This window comes from Stegostoma tigrinum, chromosome 45 (genome assembly GCF_030684315.1).
Source record: "Stegostoma tigrinum isolate sSteTig4 chromosome 45, sSteTig4.hap1, whole genome shotgun sequence".
In the NCBI taxonomy this organism is placed as follows: domain Eukaryota; kingdom Metazoa; phylum Chordata; class Chondrichthyes; order Orectolobiformes; family Stegostomatidae; genus Stegostoma; species Stegostoma tigrinum.
This window is the reverse complement of record NC_081398.1, coordinates 2,180,197-2,198,529: the sequence shown is the minus strand read 5'-3', so window position 1 is coordinate 2,198,529 and position 18,333 is coordinate 2,180,197. Positions and strand designations below refer to the sequence as shown.

The window sequence follows — 18,333 nt, the reverse complement described above, 5'->3', positions numbered from 1 at the left end:
GTCAAAGGACAATGCTTGAAAAGGCTGCACTTGTGTGTCATAAATGTTACTTTTTGCATATTAAAGCCTGAATGTCATCTAGATCTTGTTGCATTTGGACAAGGGCTTCTTCACTTCACAGGAATCATGAATGGTGTCCAACATTCTGATGTGACCAGCGAACATACCTACCTTCAACATTATGAAGGAAGAAAGATCACTGAAGAAGCATTTGAAGATGCTTGAATCTAGAAACGTATGCAGTGATGCCCTACAGCTGAGGTAACTGATCTCCAATAACAATTACTATCTCACTAGTATGCTATCAATAGATAGCTTCCCACTCCTCACCCTCTTTCGCATCAACTCCAGAGGTTCTTAAATGTCACACACAATCAAACGTGAGCTTTGACATCAAGAGCAGTCACTCTCCCCTCAAATGGAATTCACTTCTCATGTCGACATGTGAACAAGGCTGCAATGGGGTCAGGAACAGAGCCCAAACCCAGTTATTGCTGGGTTAGTGCTGCTCAATAGTACTGGCCCTTTGATTACCCTTTTTATCACTCTGAGGATGATCAAAAGAGACTGATCAATTGGTCTGGTTGGATTTGTCCAGTTTTAATGGACAGGATACGCCTGGGCAATTTTCCACATTGTTGAGTAGATGCCAGTGTACTGGAACAGCTTGGCTAGGGGAGTGGTTAGCTCTGGAGCACGAGTCTTCAGTATTATTGCCAGATGTGAAGTGGAGTGAATTGAATTGGTTGAAGATTGGCATCTCGGAAGCTGGGGATCTACAAAAGGAAGCTGGGATGATGATCCACTTGGCACTTTGCAACAAAATGAAGATTGTTACAATTGCTTCAAGCCTCATCTTTTGTACGGATATGCTGCCGCGCCCCCCCATCATTAAAGACTGGGATATTTGTGGAAACTTCATTTCCATTGAGTTAATTGTCCGCTACCAATCATGACTACATGTGACAGGGTTGCAGAGTTTAGATCTGATCCATTGATTGTGGAAACATTTAGCTCAGTGCTGACAGCCACTTCCACTGTTCTGCACACACACAGTCCCATGTCTGGTTAAACACGGGCAAAGAAACCTGCTGCTGATTACCACGTAACCTCTTCCCTCAGCTGATGAATCCGTACTCCTCAATGTTGAACAAATCTTGGAGGAAGCACTGAGGACGACAAGGGCACAAAACATCCTCTGGGTGGGGGATTTCAATGTCCACCATCAAGAGTGGCTCGGCCGCAGTGCTACTGATCGAGCTGGTTAGGTCCTAAAGGACATAGCTGCTAGACTGGGTCTGTGGCAGGAGGTGAGGGAACCCGGGGGAAAATCATACTTGACCTCATCCTTAATCTGCCGGCTGCAGACCCATCTGTCCATGACAGTGTCGGTAAGAGTGATCATCGCACAGTCCTTGTGGAGATGAAGTCCCACCTTCACACTGAGAATAACCTCCATCGTATTGTGTGGCATGAGTAGCATGTTATATGGGACAGACTTTGCACAGATCTAGCAGCTCAATACTGGGCATCCATGAGGTGCTGTGGGTCATCAAAAGCAGCAGAATTGTACTCCAGCACAATCTGTAATCTCATGGCCTAGCATATCCCCCACTCAACCATTACCATTAAGCCAGGGGATCTACCATGGTTCAATGGAAAAATGCAGGAGGGTGTGCCAGGAGCAACACCAGGCATACCTGAAGAAGAGGTGTCAACCTGAAGCCATCAAACAGCACAAGCAGCAAGTGACATACAAAGCTAAGCGATCCCACAACAATCGGATCAGATCTAAGCTCTGCAGTCCTGCCACATCCAGTGGTGAATAGTGGTGGACAATTAAACAACTCACTGGAGGAGGAAGCTCCACAAATATCCTCACCCTCAACGATGGAAGAGCCCAGCACATCAGTGCTGAAGGAAAGGCTGAAGCATTCGCAGCAATCTTCAGCCAAAAGTGCCCGGTGGATGATCCACTGGTCCCCAGCATTACAGACACCAGTCTTCAGCCAATTCGATTCACTTCACGTGCTATCAAGAAATGTTTGGAGACAATGGATTCTACAAAGTCTACAGGGCCATGACAACATTTAGGGAATAGTACTGAAGACTTGTGTTCCAGAACTCGCTGCTCCCCTACCCAAGCTGTTCCAGTACAGTTACAACAGTGGTAGCTACCCAACAATGTGGAAAATTGCCCAAGTATGTCCTGTACATAAAAAGCAGGACAAATCCAAGCGGGACAATTACTGCCCCATCAGTCTACCCTCAAACAGCAGTAAAGTGATGGAAGGTGTCATCAACAGTGCTATCAAGTAGCAACAGATCGGAAATAACCTGATCAGTGATGCCCAGTTCGGGCTCTGCCAGGGCCACTCAGCTCCTGACCTCATTACAGCCTTGGCTCAAACATGGACAAAAAGAGGTGAGGTGAGAGTGTCAGTCCTTGACATCAAGGCTGCATTTGACCAAGTGTGGCATGAAGGAGCCCTAGCAAAACTGGAATCAATGGGTATCAGGGGACAAACTCTCCAATGGTTGAGTCATATCTGACACATAAGAAGATGGTCATGGTTATGAGAGGTCAATCATCTCAGCTTCAGGACATCTCTGCAGGAGTTCCTCAGGGTAGTGTCATTGGCTCAATCATCTTCAGCTGCTTCATCAATGACCTTCCCTTCATCATCAGAAGTGAGAATGTTTACCGATATTACACAATGTTCAGCACCATGCGTGACTCCTCAGATACTGAAGCAGACCATGTTCAAATGCAAGATCTGGACAATATCCAGGCTTGGGCTGAGAAGTAGCAAGTAAAATTCGTGCCACACAAATACCAGGCTATAACCATCACAAATATGAGACAATCTAACTACCAGCACTTTGCATTCAGTGGTACTACCACTGAGTACCCCACTATCAACATCCTGGGCATTACCATTAACAAGAAACTCAAGTGGACTTAACACATAAGCATAGTGGCTGCAAGAGGTCAGAAGCTAGGAATACTACAGCGAGTAACTCACCTCCAGACTCCCCAAAGCCTGTCCACCATCTACAAGGTGCAAGACAGTAGTGTGCTGGAATACTTCCCATTTGCTCTGCACGGGGGCAGTTCCAACAAGACGTAAGAAGCTCAACTCCATCCAGGACAAAGCAGCCCCCGTTTGCTTGGCACCACATCCACAAACATCCACTCCCTCCACCACCGACGCTCAGTACACACTGCTGCTACTGTTAACAAGATGCACTGCAGAAAGTCAAAGATCCTCAGACACCACCTTCCAAACCCATGACCACTTCCATCTAGAATGACAAGGGCAGCAGATACATGGGAACAACACCCCCTGCAAGTTCCCCTCCAAGCCACTCACCATCCTGACTTGGAAACATATCCCCGTTCCTTCACTGTCGCTGGGTCAAAATGCTGGAATTCCCTCACTAATGGCATTGTGGGTCAACCCACAGCAGGTGAACTGCAGCAGTTCAAGAGAGCTGTTCACCACCACCTTCTCAACGGCAACTAGGGACAGGCAATAAATGCTGGCCTAGCCAGCAATGCTAACATCCCACAAATAAATTTTAAAAAAATAGACATAACAACCCTGACACAGCCTCTCTGACTGATTTCAAACATTCTCAAAGATTGACACTGTAGAGCTGGAGGAACACAGCAGGTCAGACAGCATCAGAGGAGCAGGAGAGTTGATATTTCAGGCCAGGATCCTCGTCGATTCTCCTGCTCCTTCAATGCTGCCTGACCTGCTGTGTTCCTCCAATTCTGCACTGTATCAAATGACTGACTCCAGCATCTGCAGTTTTTGCTATTCTCAAAGGTTTGTCATGTCCTCTGGTTCCTGTTCATTGTTATCTCTGTGCACAAGGCCCTGAGTGAGCCTTGTCCATCTCCATCGTTATTTTCAGGTTAAACTCAGTCAAACATTCCTGTCACAAACAGTTCCCTCCTCGAGCTGGCCAGTCCCTCCTCCCTGTTTTCAAAATCCATTTGGCCCCCAGTGCCCCCTCTCCCCCATTCATACCCCATTGCCCTGCCCCATCCACATCCCCTCCCACCCCCTTCTCCAAGCCACACACCCTCCCTCCAACACCCTTCCCTCATCCAAATATCCCTTCCCCCAGTTGCCCTACCCCATCCATATCCCCTCCCTCCATCACTCTCCCTTCGTCCACACACCCCTGCCCTATTGGCAGCTCCCTTCGTCCACACACCCCTGCCCCATTGGCAGCCCTCCCCTATCCATATATCACCTCCTTCCATTGCGCCCCCACCACCCATCCTGCTCCCATTATCCTCACCAAATCTCTACCCCCTCCCTATCACCCTCCCCCCATCACCCTTCATTCACAACTCTCCCTCCACTGCTGTCCCCTGTCCACACACCTTCCCTCCATACCCCATTGCTCTCCCCCACCCACAAACCCTCCTCCCATCGTCCTTTTACCATCACCCTCCTCCCCTCACTCTCCTCTCATTCACACCATGTTCTCCCGCTTGCCCCCTCCCCCACCCTATCCCACATCACCCTCCAATTGTTCAGTCTCAGTACCCAACCAGCTGCTTTTCCATATCACAGCTCCATCCATGCTTGATTCAGAGACAGTGGGAACTGCCAATGCAGAACAATCTGAGATAACAAGGTGTAGAGCTGGGTGAACACAGCAGGCCAAGCAGCATCAGAGGAGCAGGAAAGCTGACGTTTTGGGTCTGAACCCTTCTTCATTTTCTGAAGAAGGGTCCAGACCCGAAACATCAGCTTACCTGCTCCTCTGATGCTGCTTGGCCTGCTGTGTTCCTCCAGCTCTACATCTTGTTATCCCTCCGTGCTCAAGACCTGATTCACCACAGTATCTTCACCCAAGGTCATTTCTCTGCACAGGAGGAGCCTGAATTGTCCCAAGTGATTGGTGCCAGGAATGGAGATTTCCGATCAACCAGCACCCACCTTTTTGCCAACCAGGCAGAGAAAACCACTGCCCACCTTCGTCACATCCAGGTGCAGAATATAATCAAACATACAAACACAAAGAAAAAGTTTCTCACTGACTACAATTACAATACAAAACGCACACACAAATACATCCTGACTGCTGCTTACAAAGGGCAGTGGCTCTGCTGACAGGAGCAGGCTAAGAGGGCTTCAAATATTTGAGGTTGTGAACAGTCAAATGAATTGGAGCTTTGATGAGATTGTATTGAGGATTGTTGCAAGTATGAATACCAGGACTGGTGAAAGTGGCAGATCAGGTTAAGAAAGTGGTTAATAAGGCGTTCTGTAAATTAGATATGGATGCACTAAGGAAGGAGGTTACTGAGGACGTTTACAAAACACTTGCGCTGCCTCATTTGGAGTACTGTGCCTTTTTATTGGTGGTGCTGCACTTTAGGAAGGACGTGTCTAGGTATAGAAAAAAAATTCAAGAACTATTCCAGAGATAAGGCCTTTCAATTATGAGGTGAGAATCTGGCACTCTTCTGCTGAAAGTGCAGATGTGATTTGATTGAGCTGTTCAAAATCACGAGAGGTATCGAGCAGGTTTGCTAGGCAGGGGGCTGGGGCAGGCTCGCTAGGGAGAAACTGACCCCATCAGCAAAAGGATCAGGCTCCAGAGGACAGGGATTTTAGGTGAAAGACAACAGGACTAGCAACAATATGAGGACAGCAGTATCTGTGGTCCAACCCTGATTATCCTTGGGAAGATGGGGTACATGGCCTGACAGTGGGGTGGATGGAGATCCAACTGGAACCTTTCAAAAGGAAACTGAATATCTATTGAAAAGAAAAGGTCTGCAGGCAGGGAAAGAGAGCAGCTAATGGGCTGAATGGCCTCTATTCACATTGTATCTATTCCACAGAACGGCATACTTGAGGATATTTATTGTTTTGTTAATTATTTCACAATGTGGAAGCCAGCCATTTAGTCCATTGAATCTGCACTGACCCTCCAAAGATAATCCCACCCATACCCCCACCCTATCCCTGCAACCCTGCCCTTCCCTGAATACTGGGACAATTTAGCAATCCACACTAATCTGCACATCTTTGGACTATGCAAGGAAATCCATGCAGACACAGGGAAAAAGTGCATATTCCACACAGCCTGTCACATGAGAGTGCGAGGCAGCAGTGCTAACCACTGAGCCATTATGTCACCCTATGGCATAAATACATTTAAGGGAATGAAAAGAGAAATTACTGTAGACACTCAGCAGGTCTGGCAACATGTGTGGAGAATCAGAGGAAAGCAGAGTTAACATTTCAAGTCCAGTGACCCTTGCTCAGAACTTTGTTAACATTAACTCTGCTTTCTCTCTCCACAGATTCTGCCAGAACTTCTGAGTTTCCCCAGCAATTTGTTTCAGATTTCCATCATTTGCACCTCTCAGTCTCATTTTTTATTGAAGGGAAATTGGGTAAGCACATGAGGGAGAAAAGAATCTAAATACTTGTTAATGGGTGAGATGAGCAGGTGTAGGAAGAGGCTCAGGTAGTGCCTGGACCAGACTGGGAGACAGTAGCAGGTCAAATGCCCCATTTCTGTGCTGCACGTTCTACAAAAGTTCTCTAACTTTCAATTTCAGGCACAAACTCATGGGCTTCGTACTGGTACTCAGTGCACCATTCAAGAGGTTTAAACAACTGCCAAAGCTCTTCCAAAACAAACCCGCAGTTACCTCCAATGCCACCGAATGTTGAGTGACCAGCAGAGAGGTCTGTCTCCTCTGACTTTGTCCGGCTGGACTGATGGCCTCTCGCCTGCTCCTGAGCACTGAGATTAATCGAGCTGTGGCTCAAAATGTCCCCAGCGGCTTCGTCTCGGCAAACGTGAACTGCCTCCTTGGGCCGGGCCACATATCGGGAATACAAGGGGTGGTCTCGGTCCAGGGACAGCTTTCCCAGCAACGTTGCTCCTTGGTGAGTATTTTCTCCATGGTCCATGCCAGCCAGTGGCCGACCAGCTCTGGAAACCGCGTGGCTGTTGGTCTGCGCCAACATGCCCAAACCTTCCTTTGGCTTCTCTGAGAAGTCAGCTGCAGCGCTGCCCCTGAAAGAACCGGATGTTGCTGCCACTGCCAAGTTGGTGGCATTCTCCATGGCGCTCCCTTGGTTTGGGAGCCGGAAGTCCTTGGGCCAGGATTGACAATTGCTGGAGGGCAGACCCTGCAGCCTCACATTGGGACTTCTGTTGCCAGACTTCATCCACACATTGCTGTTGCTGCCTTCCAGCGAACGGGAGGCCCGGTGACTCTCTGAGCACAGGATTCCCGGCACAAAGTCAGGAACCACCCCGGAGCTGAACATCTCACCTGTCTCCAGACACTCTGGATGGGCTTTCCAATCCCTTGCATTCTCCAATGGCTCACCCGCCAACTGCTGAGTACTGGATGGGCTGTGCTTGGCCCCGTGAAGGCGGGGCACACGTCTCTTCCTGAACAAGTTCCAGACCCTCCAGTGGAAGGTCAGCGGAGAAATCCGGCGATACAGGAGCATCTGGAAGGCCTGCATCAACTTCCACCTCTTCCGAAACCGCCTCCGCTTCATTCCTCGGCAGGATTTAGTGGCTGGTGAGACCCTGCACCTGTTCATCAGGGTCCGTTGTTGGTCTGCGCCTCCAGCCACAGCATACAGACCACAGCCCACACTGTTGGAGGAGAAGGTACAATTATTGTCTGACTGATTAGAACTAACCCAAGACTCCGTGGCCTTCTGAAAGGGAACGCTGCACCCCGCCATTTCCCAGTCGGGTGCCAGCCCCCAGTCAGTCACTGCCTTTTCTGACAACTCTTCAAAGACCGCTTTCCTCTTTTTTGACAGGTTGTTGCAGGTACTGTGATTAGCCGAGGAGGGGCTTCCATCCTTCTGTACCCTCCCCTCTACCAAATTTGAAGCTGCGTATCCCTTGTGTTCCTGGAACCAGCCCTCCATCGATGGAGGCTTCTCCCTCCTACCTTGGAACTCCATTTCCCTGCTGAGCAGTCACTCTTACTTGGAGGATAATGGGATGGGATGTTCGAGAATCAATCAGCTGCTTGTGTTTCCCTCCTTGGGCGTTATCTCGCATACTTCCTAGCTACCTGGAGGTGAAAAATTGTGGATTTTAGTACAGATTTTATACTTTCCCACTTTGCAGCACAATTCTAAAAGGTCTCCTGGTGCCTCACTCCATCCTTCCTGTGGCAGCAAGCAATATCAACTGCAGCTGAAACAAGTCTAGGCCCGAAATGTCAGCTTTTCTGCTCCTAAGATGCTGCTTGGCCTGCTGTGTTCATCCAGCTCTACACCTTGTTGTCTAACATTTGACACATTCATTCTCCTAGCCTCCCAGCAGAGCCTGCTAAACACAGACAAGCAAAAGGAATTTCACCCACACCATACCCATTCTGGTAACCTTGGATTAAAATCAGCTGCATTCAAATAGAGAAAGCTACACTTTATCCTGATCTGAGGAATGGACAGACTAAAGTTCAGATCAGTTTTCAACCTTTAATTGCTTCAGAGTTCAGCTGCAGCTGTCAGGCAATTCTGGACTTCATTCATTCAACTTCTCACTGTATCTCTCCTGCCAACACCACCTATCTCTGTAACCACCTCCTTCAGCACTACAGAACTTACAATCTCTGTGCCACATCCCCACTCCTGAGAACTTATCACAGACAAATTGGAGCCTGGTTGAGCATCCTTTTTCAATCACTTCATCATTAGTGGCACTGCCCAGATGCTGAGCTCTGAAGGTCCCTCTTGAAACCAGATCAAGGAACATAAAAAAAACTCAAACAAGTCTATGTCATTCATAATGCCAAGGCTGTGCTGCCATTTCAATTAATTCATGGCCGACCTTCAGCATCATCCATCCTTCCAACTGGTAACTGGGTTCATAAACTCGACCTATCTCCACCTTGTATATACTTAATGACTAAGAATCCACAGCTTGCTGTGGGACAGGGAATTCCAAATATCCACAGCTCTCTCTCAGACTGGGAATTCCAATCACTTTACAACTCTCTTTGGGTGAAAATCTCTCTCATCTCAGGCCAGTCCTGCATTCCTTAAGCTATGTCTCCTATCGTTTTAAACTCTCTCTATCCACCACTTTCCTCCTTTAAGACAAATCCACCCCAATTGAGCAAGCTTTCAGTCACCTGTCCTAATCCACGTGGCTCACTGTCAATTTTTTGCCTGATAACATCCTTGCTGGGAAGCTATATAAACACACAAGATTTAGCTGCTGTTGCTCTCCATCTCCTCTTCCACATCATTGATGCCAAAGTCAGCAAGAAGTCAATCTGCCAAATCAATGCAAGATAGCCACTAAAATGTTTACAAGATAACTTCCCTCCTATCAATTACCTCTCTCTCTCTCTCTCACACAAGTGCTCCAGAACAGACGGCAAGCACTTCGATGAGGTCATGCCTTTAAAGGAAGAAACATTAAACTGTGGTGAGAATTCATGCTAATTCCATTGAAGATTATTCTACATTTGAGATTTCTTGCTGAAGTTACACGCTACATAGACTTTACAAGAAACAAACCCAGACCAGGACCAATACTGATCCCTGACCAACACCAACAGAAACAGACCACCTGGTCAGCACATTGCTGTTTCTGACAGCTTGCTATGCACATTGTCACAGCTGTGTTTCCTACCTTACAAAGGTGAAACATTTAGCACTTCATTTGCTAGAGCGTGTGTTGAGATTTTCTGGCCCAGTTCTACCCATTTCATTGATATCAACTAACTCCATGTAGGTCAATGTTCTAACCAGGCACCTTGCTGTCCGTACAGTTCAGTACCATGTTGCAGTGTAATGCTACAAGTTCTCTAGTGCACAAATAGGTGTCACAATTTAAAAAATAAGGAGCTATCCTTTTGAGGCAGAGATGAAGAGTCCTTGGAAATCTCTTCCTCAAAAGTTCAATTCTGGTCTCCTTGCTACAGGAAGGATGTTGTGAAACTTCAAAGGGTTCAGAAAAGATTTACAAGGATGTTGCCGGGGTTGGAGGGTTTGAGCTATGGGGAGAGGCTGGATAGGCTGGGGCTATTTTCCCTGGAGTGTCGGAGGCTGAGGGGTGGCGTTATACAGGTTTATAAGATCATGAGGAGCACGGACAGGGTGAATAGTCAAGGTCCTTTTCCCCAGGTTAGGGGAGTCCAAAACTAGAGGGGCAGAGGTTTAAGCAGAGAGGGGCAAGATACAAAAGGATCCTCAGCGGCAACTTTTTCACTCAGAGCATGGGGCATGTATGGAATGTGCTGGAGGCTGGTACAATTACATTTAAAAGGCATCTGGATGGGTATATGAATAGGAAGGGTTTAGAGGGAAATGGGCCAAATGCTGGTAAATGGGACTAGATTAATTTAGGATATGGACAAGTTGGACCGAAGGATCTGCTTCTGTGCTGTATGACTCTATGACTCCAAAAGCAGAGTCTTAATTTCTTTATAAGGCATTGGTGGATAGAGTCTTGAAAAGCAAGGGAGTGTACTTTATTGGAGATGCGTGAACTAACCAGATCAGCCTCAATCACAGGAAAAGGCAGTGTAGATTTGAGGGACTGAATGGTATACCCACTCCTAATCTGTATAAAATCACAAATCAGGGTACAGACAACTGGGATCAAGTGAATACCCAAAGGAGTATAAGGGCATATTCCTGAGTAGATTTGCAGCTCCGGTTGTGGTTGCTGTGCTTGGTTCACTCACTGAGCTGGTTATTAGTTTGCAGATGTTTCATTACCCTGATGGGTAACATTGTCAGTGCAGCCTCTGATGAAGCGTAGTTGTATTTTCCCGCTTGTTATTTAAACTCTGGGGTCCATTGGAGTTGATTACCTCATTTCCGGTTTTTCTTTGCAGTGGTGTGTATATAGGGTCTAATTCTGTGTTTATTGATGGCCTTCTTGGTGGAAAACCAGGAATTCCCACACTTGTCTCTGTTTGGGTTGTCCTAGGATCCTGACATTGTCCCAATCGACCACAAAACTCCTACGGCCGAGCATCAGAGTGGCACACAAACCTACAACAATCCTATGCTAACTGCTAACAAGAGCTAAAGACTCCTTACCCAATATGGACTCAACATTAGGAGGTGATGGCCTAATGGTATTTTCACTGGACTATTGATCCAGAGACTCGGATAATATCGTGGACCCAGGTTCAAATCCCGCCATGCCAGATGGTGGAATTTGAATTCAATAAAATATCTGGCATTAAGAATCTAATGATGACCATGAATCCATGGTTAAATACAATGCTTCATAAGAGATGCACTGTTGATGTTACCCAACAGGGTAATGAAACATCCGCAAATTAATGAAACAGCTCGACGTGCAAACCAACCAGAATAAAAGGGCATTAGGAGTATACTTGGGGGAAATCAGGAGGGCAAAATGGAGACATAAGATATCATCTGGAAATTGCATATTAATCCTTTCTAACTGATTAAACATTTAACAGCCATCTTAGGTTTGTACAACACATTTGCATTTCAATTCTACAACCCTTTGATCTTTTGCTTATACTCTGTGTGTCTGATGCCACCTCTCCCACTGACACTTTGGGGGTGGGGGAGGTGCGCTCCGGAAGCTTGCGTCTTCAAATAAACCTGTTGGACTATGACCTGGTGTCATGTGATTTTTAACCTTGTACACCACAGTCCAACACCAGTCCCTCCACATCATTAAAACACATAAAGGTGGATAAACCCTGGGACCTGATCAGGTGTTTCCCTGAACTTTGTGGGAATCTAGGAAAGAAATTGTTGGGCCCCTTGTTGAGATACTTGTATCATCGATAGACAAGGGTGAGGTGCCAGACTGGAGGCTGGTTGATGTGGTGCCATTATTTTTAAAAGGTAGTAAGAAAAAGTAGGGAAGTGTAAATCAGTGAGCCTGACATCATTGGTGGGCAAGTTGTTGGAGTGGATTCTGAAGGACAGGATTTACATGCATTTGGAAAGGCAAGGACTGATTAAAGAGAATCAACGTGGCTTTGTGCATGAGAAATTGAGTCTCACTAACTTGATTGAATCTTTTGAAGGAGCAACAAAGATGACTGATGAAGGCAGAGCAGTAGACATATGGTCTACAGCAAGTGTGGTGTAGTGGACAGTGAAGAAAGTTACCTGAAAGTGCAATGGGGACTTTGATCTAATGGGCCGAGGAACGGCAGATGGAGTTCAATTTAGATAAATATGAGGTGTTGAATTTTGGTAAGGCAAATCAAAGTAGGAATTATATACTAAATGGTAAGGTATTGGGAAATGTCGCCAAGCAAGGAGGGCCTTGAGATGCAGATTCATAGTTCCTTCAAGGTGGAGTCACAAGTAGACAGGATAGTGAAAGTAGCATTTGGTAGAATTGCCTTTATTGGTCAGTGCAGTGAGTATAGAATATGGGATGTCATGTTGCAGCTGTACAGGACATTGGTGAGGCCATTTTCAGAATACTGTGTTCAATTACGGTCTCGGTGCTATAGGAAGGATTCGTGAAACTTGAGAGGCTTCAGAAAAGATTTACAGGGATGTTGCTGGTGTTGGAGAGTTTGAGCTATCGGGAGGGCTGAATAGGTTTTCCCTTGAGCGTCAGAGGCCAAAGGGTGACCTTATCGAAGTTTATAACATCATGAGGGGCATGGATTGGGTGAAGAGCCAAGGTCTGTTTCCCCAGAGTAGGGGAGTTCAAAACTAAACAGCATGGGTTTGAGATGGGAAGGGAAACTTTTTCATACAGGTGGTGGTGCAAGTACAGAACGAACTGCCAGAAGAAATGGTGGAGGCTGGTACAATTACAATATTTAAACGGCATCTGGGTAGTTACATGAATCGGAAGGGTTTACAGGAGTATGGGCCAAGATTAATTTAGGATATCTGGTCGGTGCGGACGAGTTGGACCAAAAGGTCTGTTTTCATGCTGTGTAACTTTACAATTATTATAGGGGTTTAAGAGATGTAGCTACTTCTAATCATAACAGAATCTGAGGCTACAGATTCAAGACAATTTGGAGAAATCTTGGAGAGGATGTGAAATTTACTCCCACAGGCAAATTTACATTTAAAGAATATGATAAATACATGAGGGGGAAAGGGACAGAAGGATATCCTGACAGGGTGAGATGGTGAAGAGGAGGTGGGAGGATGCTCCTCTTCCCCTGATCACAACACTTACATGTAAAATTGGTATGAAGGTCAATAATTCCAAAGAGAGATTTTTATCAATCTGAGGGAAAGCTCAACAAAAAGTCAATCCTCTCCCTACCACAACACACAAGTAAACCACAGCAGATCCAAATATAGCACTTTGGAAGGTGAGTCTTCAGAGAATATCAGTCTTCACGCTTTACTACCCACCTCCTCTCACCTCCCCGCCAACTTCCCTCAATTGCTCCCTCACCCAGCTCTCCTGTCCCTTCGCCTATTCTCTCTCACTCTCTGCTGACTTAACCCCCCACTGCCTCTCCTGCTTCTGACTCTTGACCCACCCCTTTCTCCCCCAGACGTCCAGAACATTCTGTCCTTTCGTCCCCAGATTTGCATCTCTTTCTCCCCACGGCTCCTGTTACCTGTCTTATCCTGTCCGGCGTAATCCGCTCTCACCCCTCTGCACGAACCATTTCTCCTCGCTCACTACACAATGCGCCACAATACACCTTCTCCCTCCTCACACCCCAGTTTTACCAATACCTCTGTTCATTCAGTCTGCTCCCGTCATCCAAACCCACTGCTCCCACTCTTCACCTCCTCCCCAAATCCCTCCCTTCACTCCCCGCACCACAGCTCCTCCCCCCACCCCACTCCCCCAAACACCTCTCTCCCCACTTCCCCCACCAACCCCCATTCCCCGAAACCCCTCCCTCAGGCACCTCTCTCCCCGACGCCCCTCCCTCACGCCCCTCCCCGACGCCTCTCCCTCACGCCCCTCCCTGACGCCTCTCCCTCACGCCCCTCCCCGACGCCTCCCCCTCACTCCCCTCCCTCACGCCCCTCCCCTCACTCCCCAACGCCTCTCCCTCACGCCTCCCCCTCACTCCCCTCCCCTCACTCCCCGACGCCTGACCCTCACGCCCCTCCCCGACGCCCCTCCCTCACACCCCTCCCCGACGCCCCTCCCCGACGCCTCTCCCCGACGCCCCTCCCCGACGCCTCTCCCTCACGCCCCTCCCCGACGCCTCTCCCCTACGCCCCTCCCCTACGCCCCTCCCCGACGCCTCTCCCTCACGCCCCTCCCCTCACTCCGCTCCCTCACGCCCCTCCCCGACGCCTCTCCCTCACGCCACCACCCCTCACTCCCCCCCACCGCCTCTCCCTCACGCCACCACCCCTCACTCCCCCCCACCACCCCTCACTCCCTCACTCCCCCCCACCACCCCTCACTCCCCCCCACCACCCCTCACTCCCCCCCACCACCCCACCACCCCTCACTCCCCCCCACCACCCCTCACTCCCCCCCACCACCCCACCACCCCTCACTCCCCCCCCACCACCCCTCACTCCCCCCCCACCACCCCTCACTCCCCCCCCACCACCCCTCACTCCCCCCCCACCACCCCTCACAACCCCTCACTCCCCCCCACCACCCCTCACTCCCCCCCCACCACCCCTCACTCCCCCCCCACCACCCCTCACTCCCCCCCACCACCCCTCACACCACCCCTCACTCCCCCCCACCACCCCTCACTCCCCCCCACCACCCCTCACACCACCCCTCACTCCCCCCCCACCACCCCTCACTCCCCCCCCACCACCCCTCACTCCCCCCACCACCCCTCACAGCACCCCTCACTCCCCCCCCACCACCCCTCACACCACCCCTCACTCCCCCCCCACCACCCCTCACTCCCCCCCCACCACCCCTCACTCCCCCCCACCACCCCTCACTCCCCCCCCACCACCCCTCACTCCCCCCCACCACCCCTCACTCCCCCCCCACCACCCCTCACTCCCCCCCCACCACCCCTCACTCCCCCCCACCACCCCTCACTCCGCCCCACCACCCCTCACTCCCCCCCACCACCCCTCACACCACCCCTCACACCACCCCTCACTCCCCCCCACCACCCCTCACTCCCCCCCACCACCCCTCACTCCCCCCCACCACCCCTCACTCCCCCCCACCACCCCTCACAGCACCCCTCACTCCCCCCCCACCACCCCTCACTCCCCCCCCACCACCCCTCACTCCCCCCCCACCACCCCTCACTCCCCCCCACCACCCCTCACTCCCCCCCACCACCCCTCACTCCCCCCCACCACCCCTCACACCACCCCTCACTCCCCCCACCACCCCTCACTCCCCCCACCACCCCTCACAGCACCCCTCACTCCCCCCCCACCACCCCTCACTCCCCCCCCACCACCCCTCACTCCCCCCCCACCACCCCTCACTCCCCCCCACCACCCCTCACTCCCCCCCACCACCCCTCACACCACCCCTCACTCCCCCCCCACCACCCCTCACTCCCCCCCACCACCCCTCACTCCCCCCCACCACCCCTCACAGCACCCCTCACTCCCCCCCCACCACCCCTCACTCCCCCCCACCACCCCTCACTCCCCCCCCACCACCCCTCACTCCCCCCCCACCACCCCTCACAGCACCCCTCACTCCCCCCCCACCACCCCTCACAGCACCCCTCACTCCCCCCCCACCACCCCTCACACCACCCCTCACTCCCCCCCACCACCCCTCACACCACCCCTCACTCCCCCCCCACCACCCCTCACACCACCCCTCACTCCCCCCCCACCACCCCTCACACCACCCCTCACTCCCCCCCCACCACCCCTCACTCCCCCCCCACCACCCCTCACTCCCCCCCCACCACCCCTCACTCCCCCCCCACCACCCCTCACTCCCCCCCCACCACCCCTCACTCCCCCCCACCACCCCTCACACCACCCCTCACTCCCCCCCACCACCCCTCACACCACCCCTCACTCCCCCCCACCACCCCTCACACCACCCCTCACTCCCCCCCACCACCCCTCACTCCCCCCCACCACCCCTCACTCCCCCCCACCACCCCTCACTCCCCCCCACCACCCCTCACAGCACCCCTCACTCCCCCCCCACCACCCCTCACTCCCCCCCCACCACCCCTCACTACCCCCCCCACCACCCCTCACTCCCCCCCCACCACCCCTCACTCCCCCCCCACCACCCCTCACTCCCCCCCCCACCACCCCTCACTCCCCCCCCCACCACCCCTCACTCCCCCCCCACCACCCCTCACTCCCCCCCCCACCACCCCTCACTACCCCCCCCACCACCCCTCACTCCCCCCCCACCACCCCTCACTCCCCCCCCACCACCCCTCACTCCCCCCCCACCACCCCTCACTCCCCCCCCACCACCCCTCACTCCCCCCCCACCCCCCACTCCCCCCCACCACCCCCACACCACCCCTCACTCCCCCCCACCACCCCTCACACCCACCCCTCACTCCCCCCCCACCACCCCCCTCACACCACCCCCACCCCCCCACCACCCCTCACACCACCCCTCACTCCCCCCCACCACCCCTCACCTCCCCCCACCACCCCTCACCTCCCCCCCACCACCCCCTCACACACCCTCACCCCCCCCCACCACCCCTCACACCACCCCTCACTCCCCCCCCCCACCACCCCTCACTCCCCCCCCCACCACCCCCTCACACCACCCCTCACTCCCCCACCACCCCTCACTCCCCCCACACCACCCCTCACTCCACCCCTCACTCCCCCCCACCACCCTCACGTCCCCCCCCACCACCCTCACTCCCCCCCCCACCACCACCCCTCACTCCCTCCCCCCCCCACCACCCCTCACTCCCCCCCCACCACCCTCACCGTCCCCCCCCACCACTCCCTCCACTCCCGTCCGCCCCCCCCCCCACCACCCCTCAAGCCCCCCCACCACCCCTCACTCCCCCCCTCTCCCCTCACTCCCCCCCCTCACTCCCCCCCCTCCCCCCCACCACCCCCTCACTCCCCCCCCTCCCCCCCCACCACCCCCTCACTCCCCCCCCACCCCCCCCCACCACCCCTCACTCCCCCTCCTCCCCCCCCACCACCCCTCACTCCCCCCCCACCCCCCCCCTCCCCCCCCCACCACCCCCCTCCCCCCCCACCACCCCTCACTCCCCCCCCACCCCCCCCCTCCCCCCCCCACCCCCTCACATCCCCACCCTCCCCCCCCCACCACCCCTCACTCCCCACCCTCCCCCCCTCCCCCCCCACCACCCTCACTCCCCCCCCACCACCCTCACTCCCCCCCCACCCCCCCCCTCCCCCCCCACCACCCCTCACTCCCCCCCCACCCCCCCCACCACCCCTCACTCCCCCCCCCTCCCCCCCACCACCCCTCACTCCCCCCCCACCCCCCCCCCCTCCCCCCCCACCACCCCTCACTCCCCCCCTCCCCCCCCACCACCCCTCACTCCCCCCCCTCCCCCCCCACCACCCCTCACTCCCCCCCCCCTCCCCCCCCTCCCCCCCCCTCCTCCCCCACCACCCCTCACTCCCCCCCCTCCCCCCCCTCCTCCCCCACCACCCCTCACTCCCCCCCCTCCCCCCCCCTCCCCCCCACCACCCCTCACTCCCCCCCCTCCCCCCCTCACTCCCCCCCTCCCCCCCTCACTCCCCCCCCTCCCCCCCACCCCCCCCCTCACTCCCCCCCTCCCGCCCTCACTCCCCCCCCTCCCCCCCCACCACCCGTCACTCCCCCCCTCCCTCCCTCACTCCCCCCCCTCACTCCCCCCCCTCCCCCCCACCCCCCCCCCACTCCCCCCCCTCCCCCCCTCACTCCCCCCCCTCCCCCCCCACCACCCGTCACTCCCCCCCCTCCCCCCCCACCACCCGTCACTCCCCCCCCTCCCCCCCTCACTCCCCCCCCTCCCCCCCACCACCCCTCACTCCCCCCCTCCCCCCCCCTCCCCCCCACCACCCTCACTCCCTCATCCCTCCCACCACCCCTCACTCCCCCTCCTCTCCCCCCTCCCCCCCCCCCCTCCCCACCACCCCTCACTCCCCCCCCTCCCCCCCCCTCCCCCCCTCACTCCCCCCCTCCCCCCCCACCACCCCTCACTCCCCCCCCTCCCCCCTCACTCCCCCCCCTCCCCCCCTCACTCCCCCCCTCCCCCCCCACCACCCGTCACTCCCCCCCCTCCCCCCCCACCACCCGTCACTCCCCCCCCTCCCCCCCCACCACCCGTCACTCCCCCCCTCCCCCCCACCACCCGTCCCTCCCCCCCCACCACCCGTCCCTCCCCCCCCACCACCCGTCACTCCCCCCCCTCCCCCCCTCACTCCCCCCCCTCCCCCCCCACCACCCTCA

The 18,333-nt window shown here is 54.1% G+C and overlaps 1 protein-coding gene across 5 annotated transcripts in view; it reads right to left on the bottom strand.

Annotated features, from left to right (window-relative positions):
• LOC125448721 (uncharacterized) overlaps window positions 1–18,333 on the bottom strand; it is a 50,345-nt gene that overhangs the window by 28,354 nt on the left and 3,658 nt on the right. For 4 of the 5 annotated variants that reach the window (XM_048524199.2, XM_048524201.2, XM_048524203.2 and 1 more), the window contains exon 2: window positions 6,695–8,095. In XM_048524199.2, the coding sequence (XP_048380156.1) occupies window positions 6,695–7,982 (1,288 nt within the window). In that variant the 5' untranslated portion in view covers window positions 7,983–8,095. Of the gene's footprint in view, window positions 1–6,694; window positions 8,096–9,368; window positions 9,433–18,333 lie in introns of all 5 variants that reach the window. The other variant, XM_048524200.2, reaches the window with a different exon arrangement.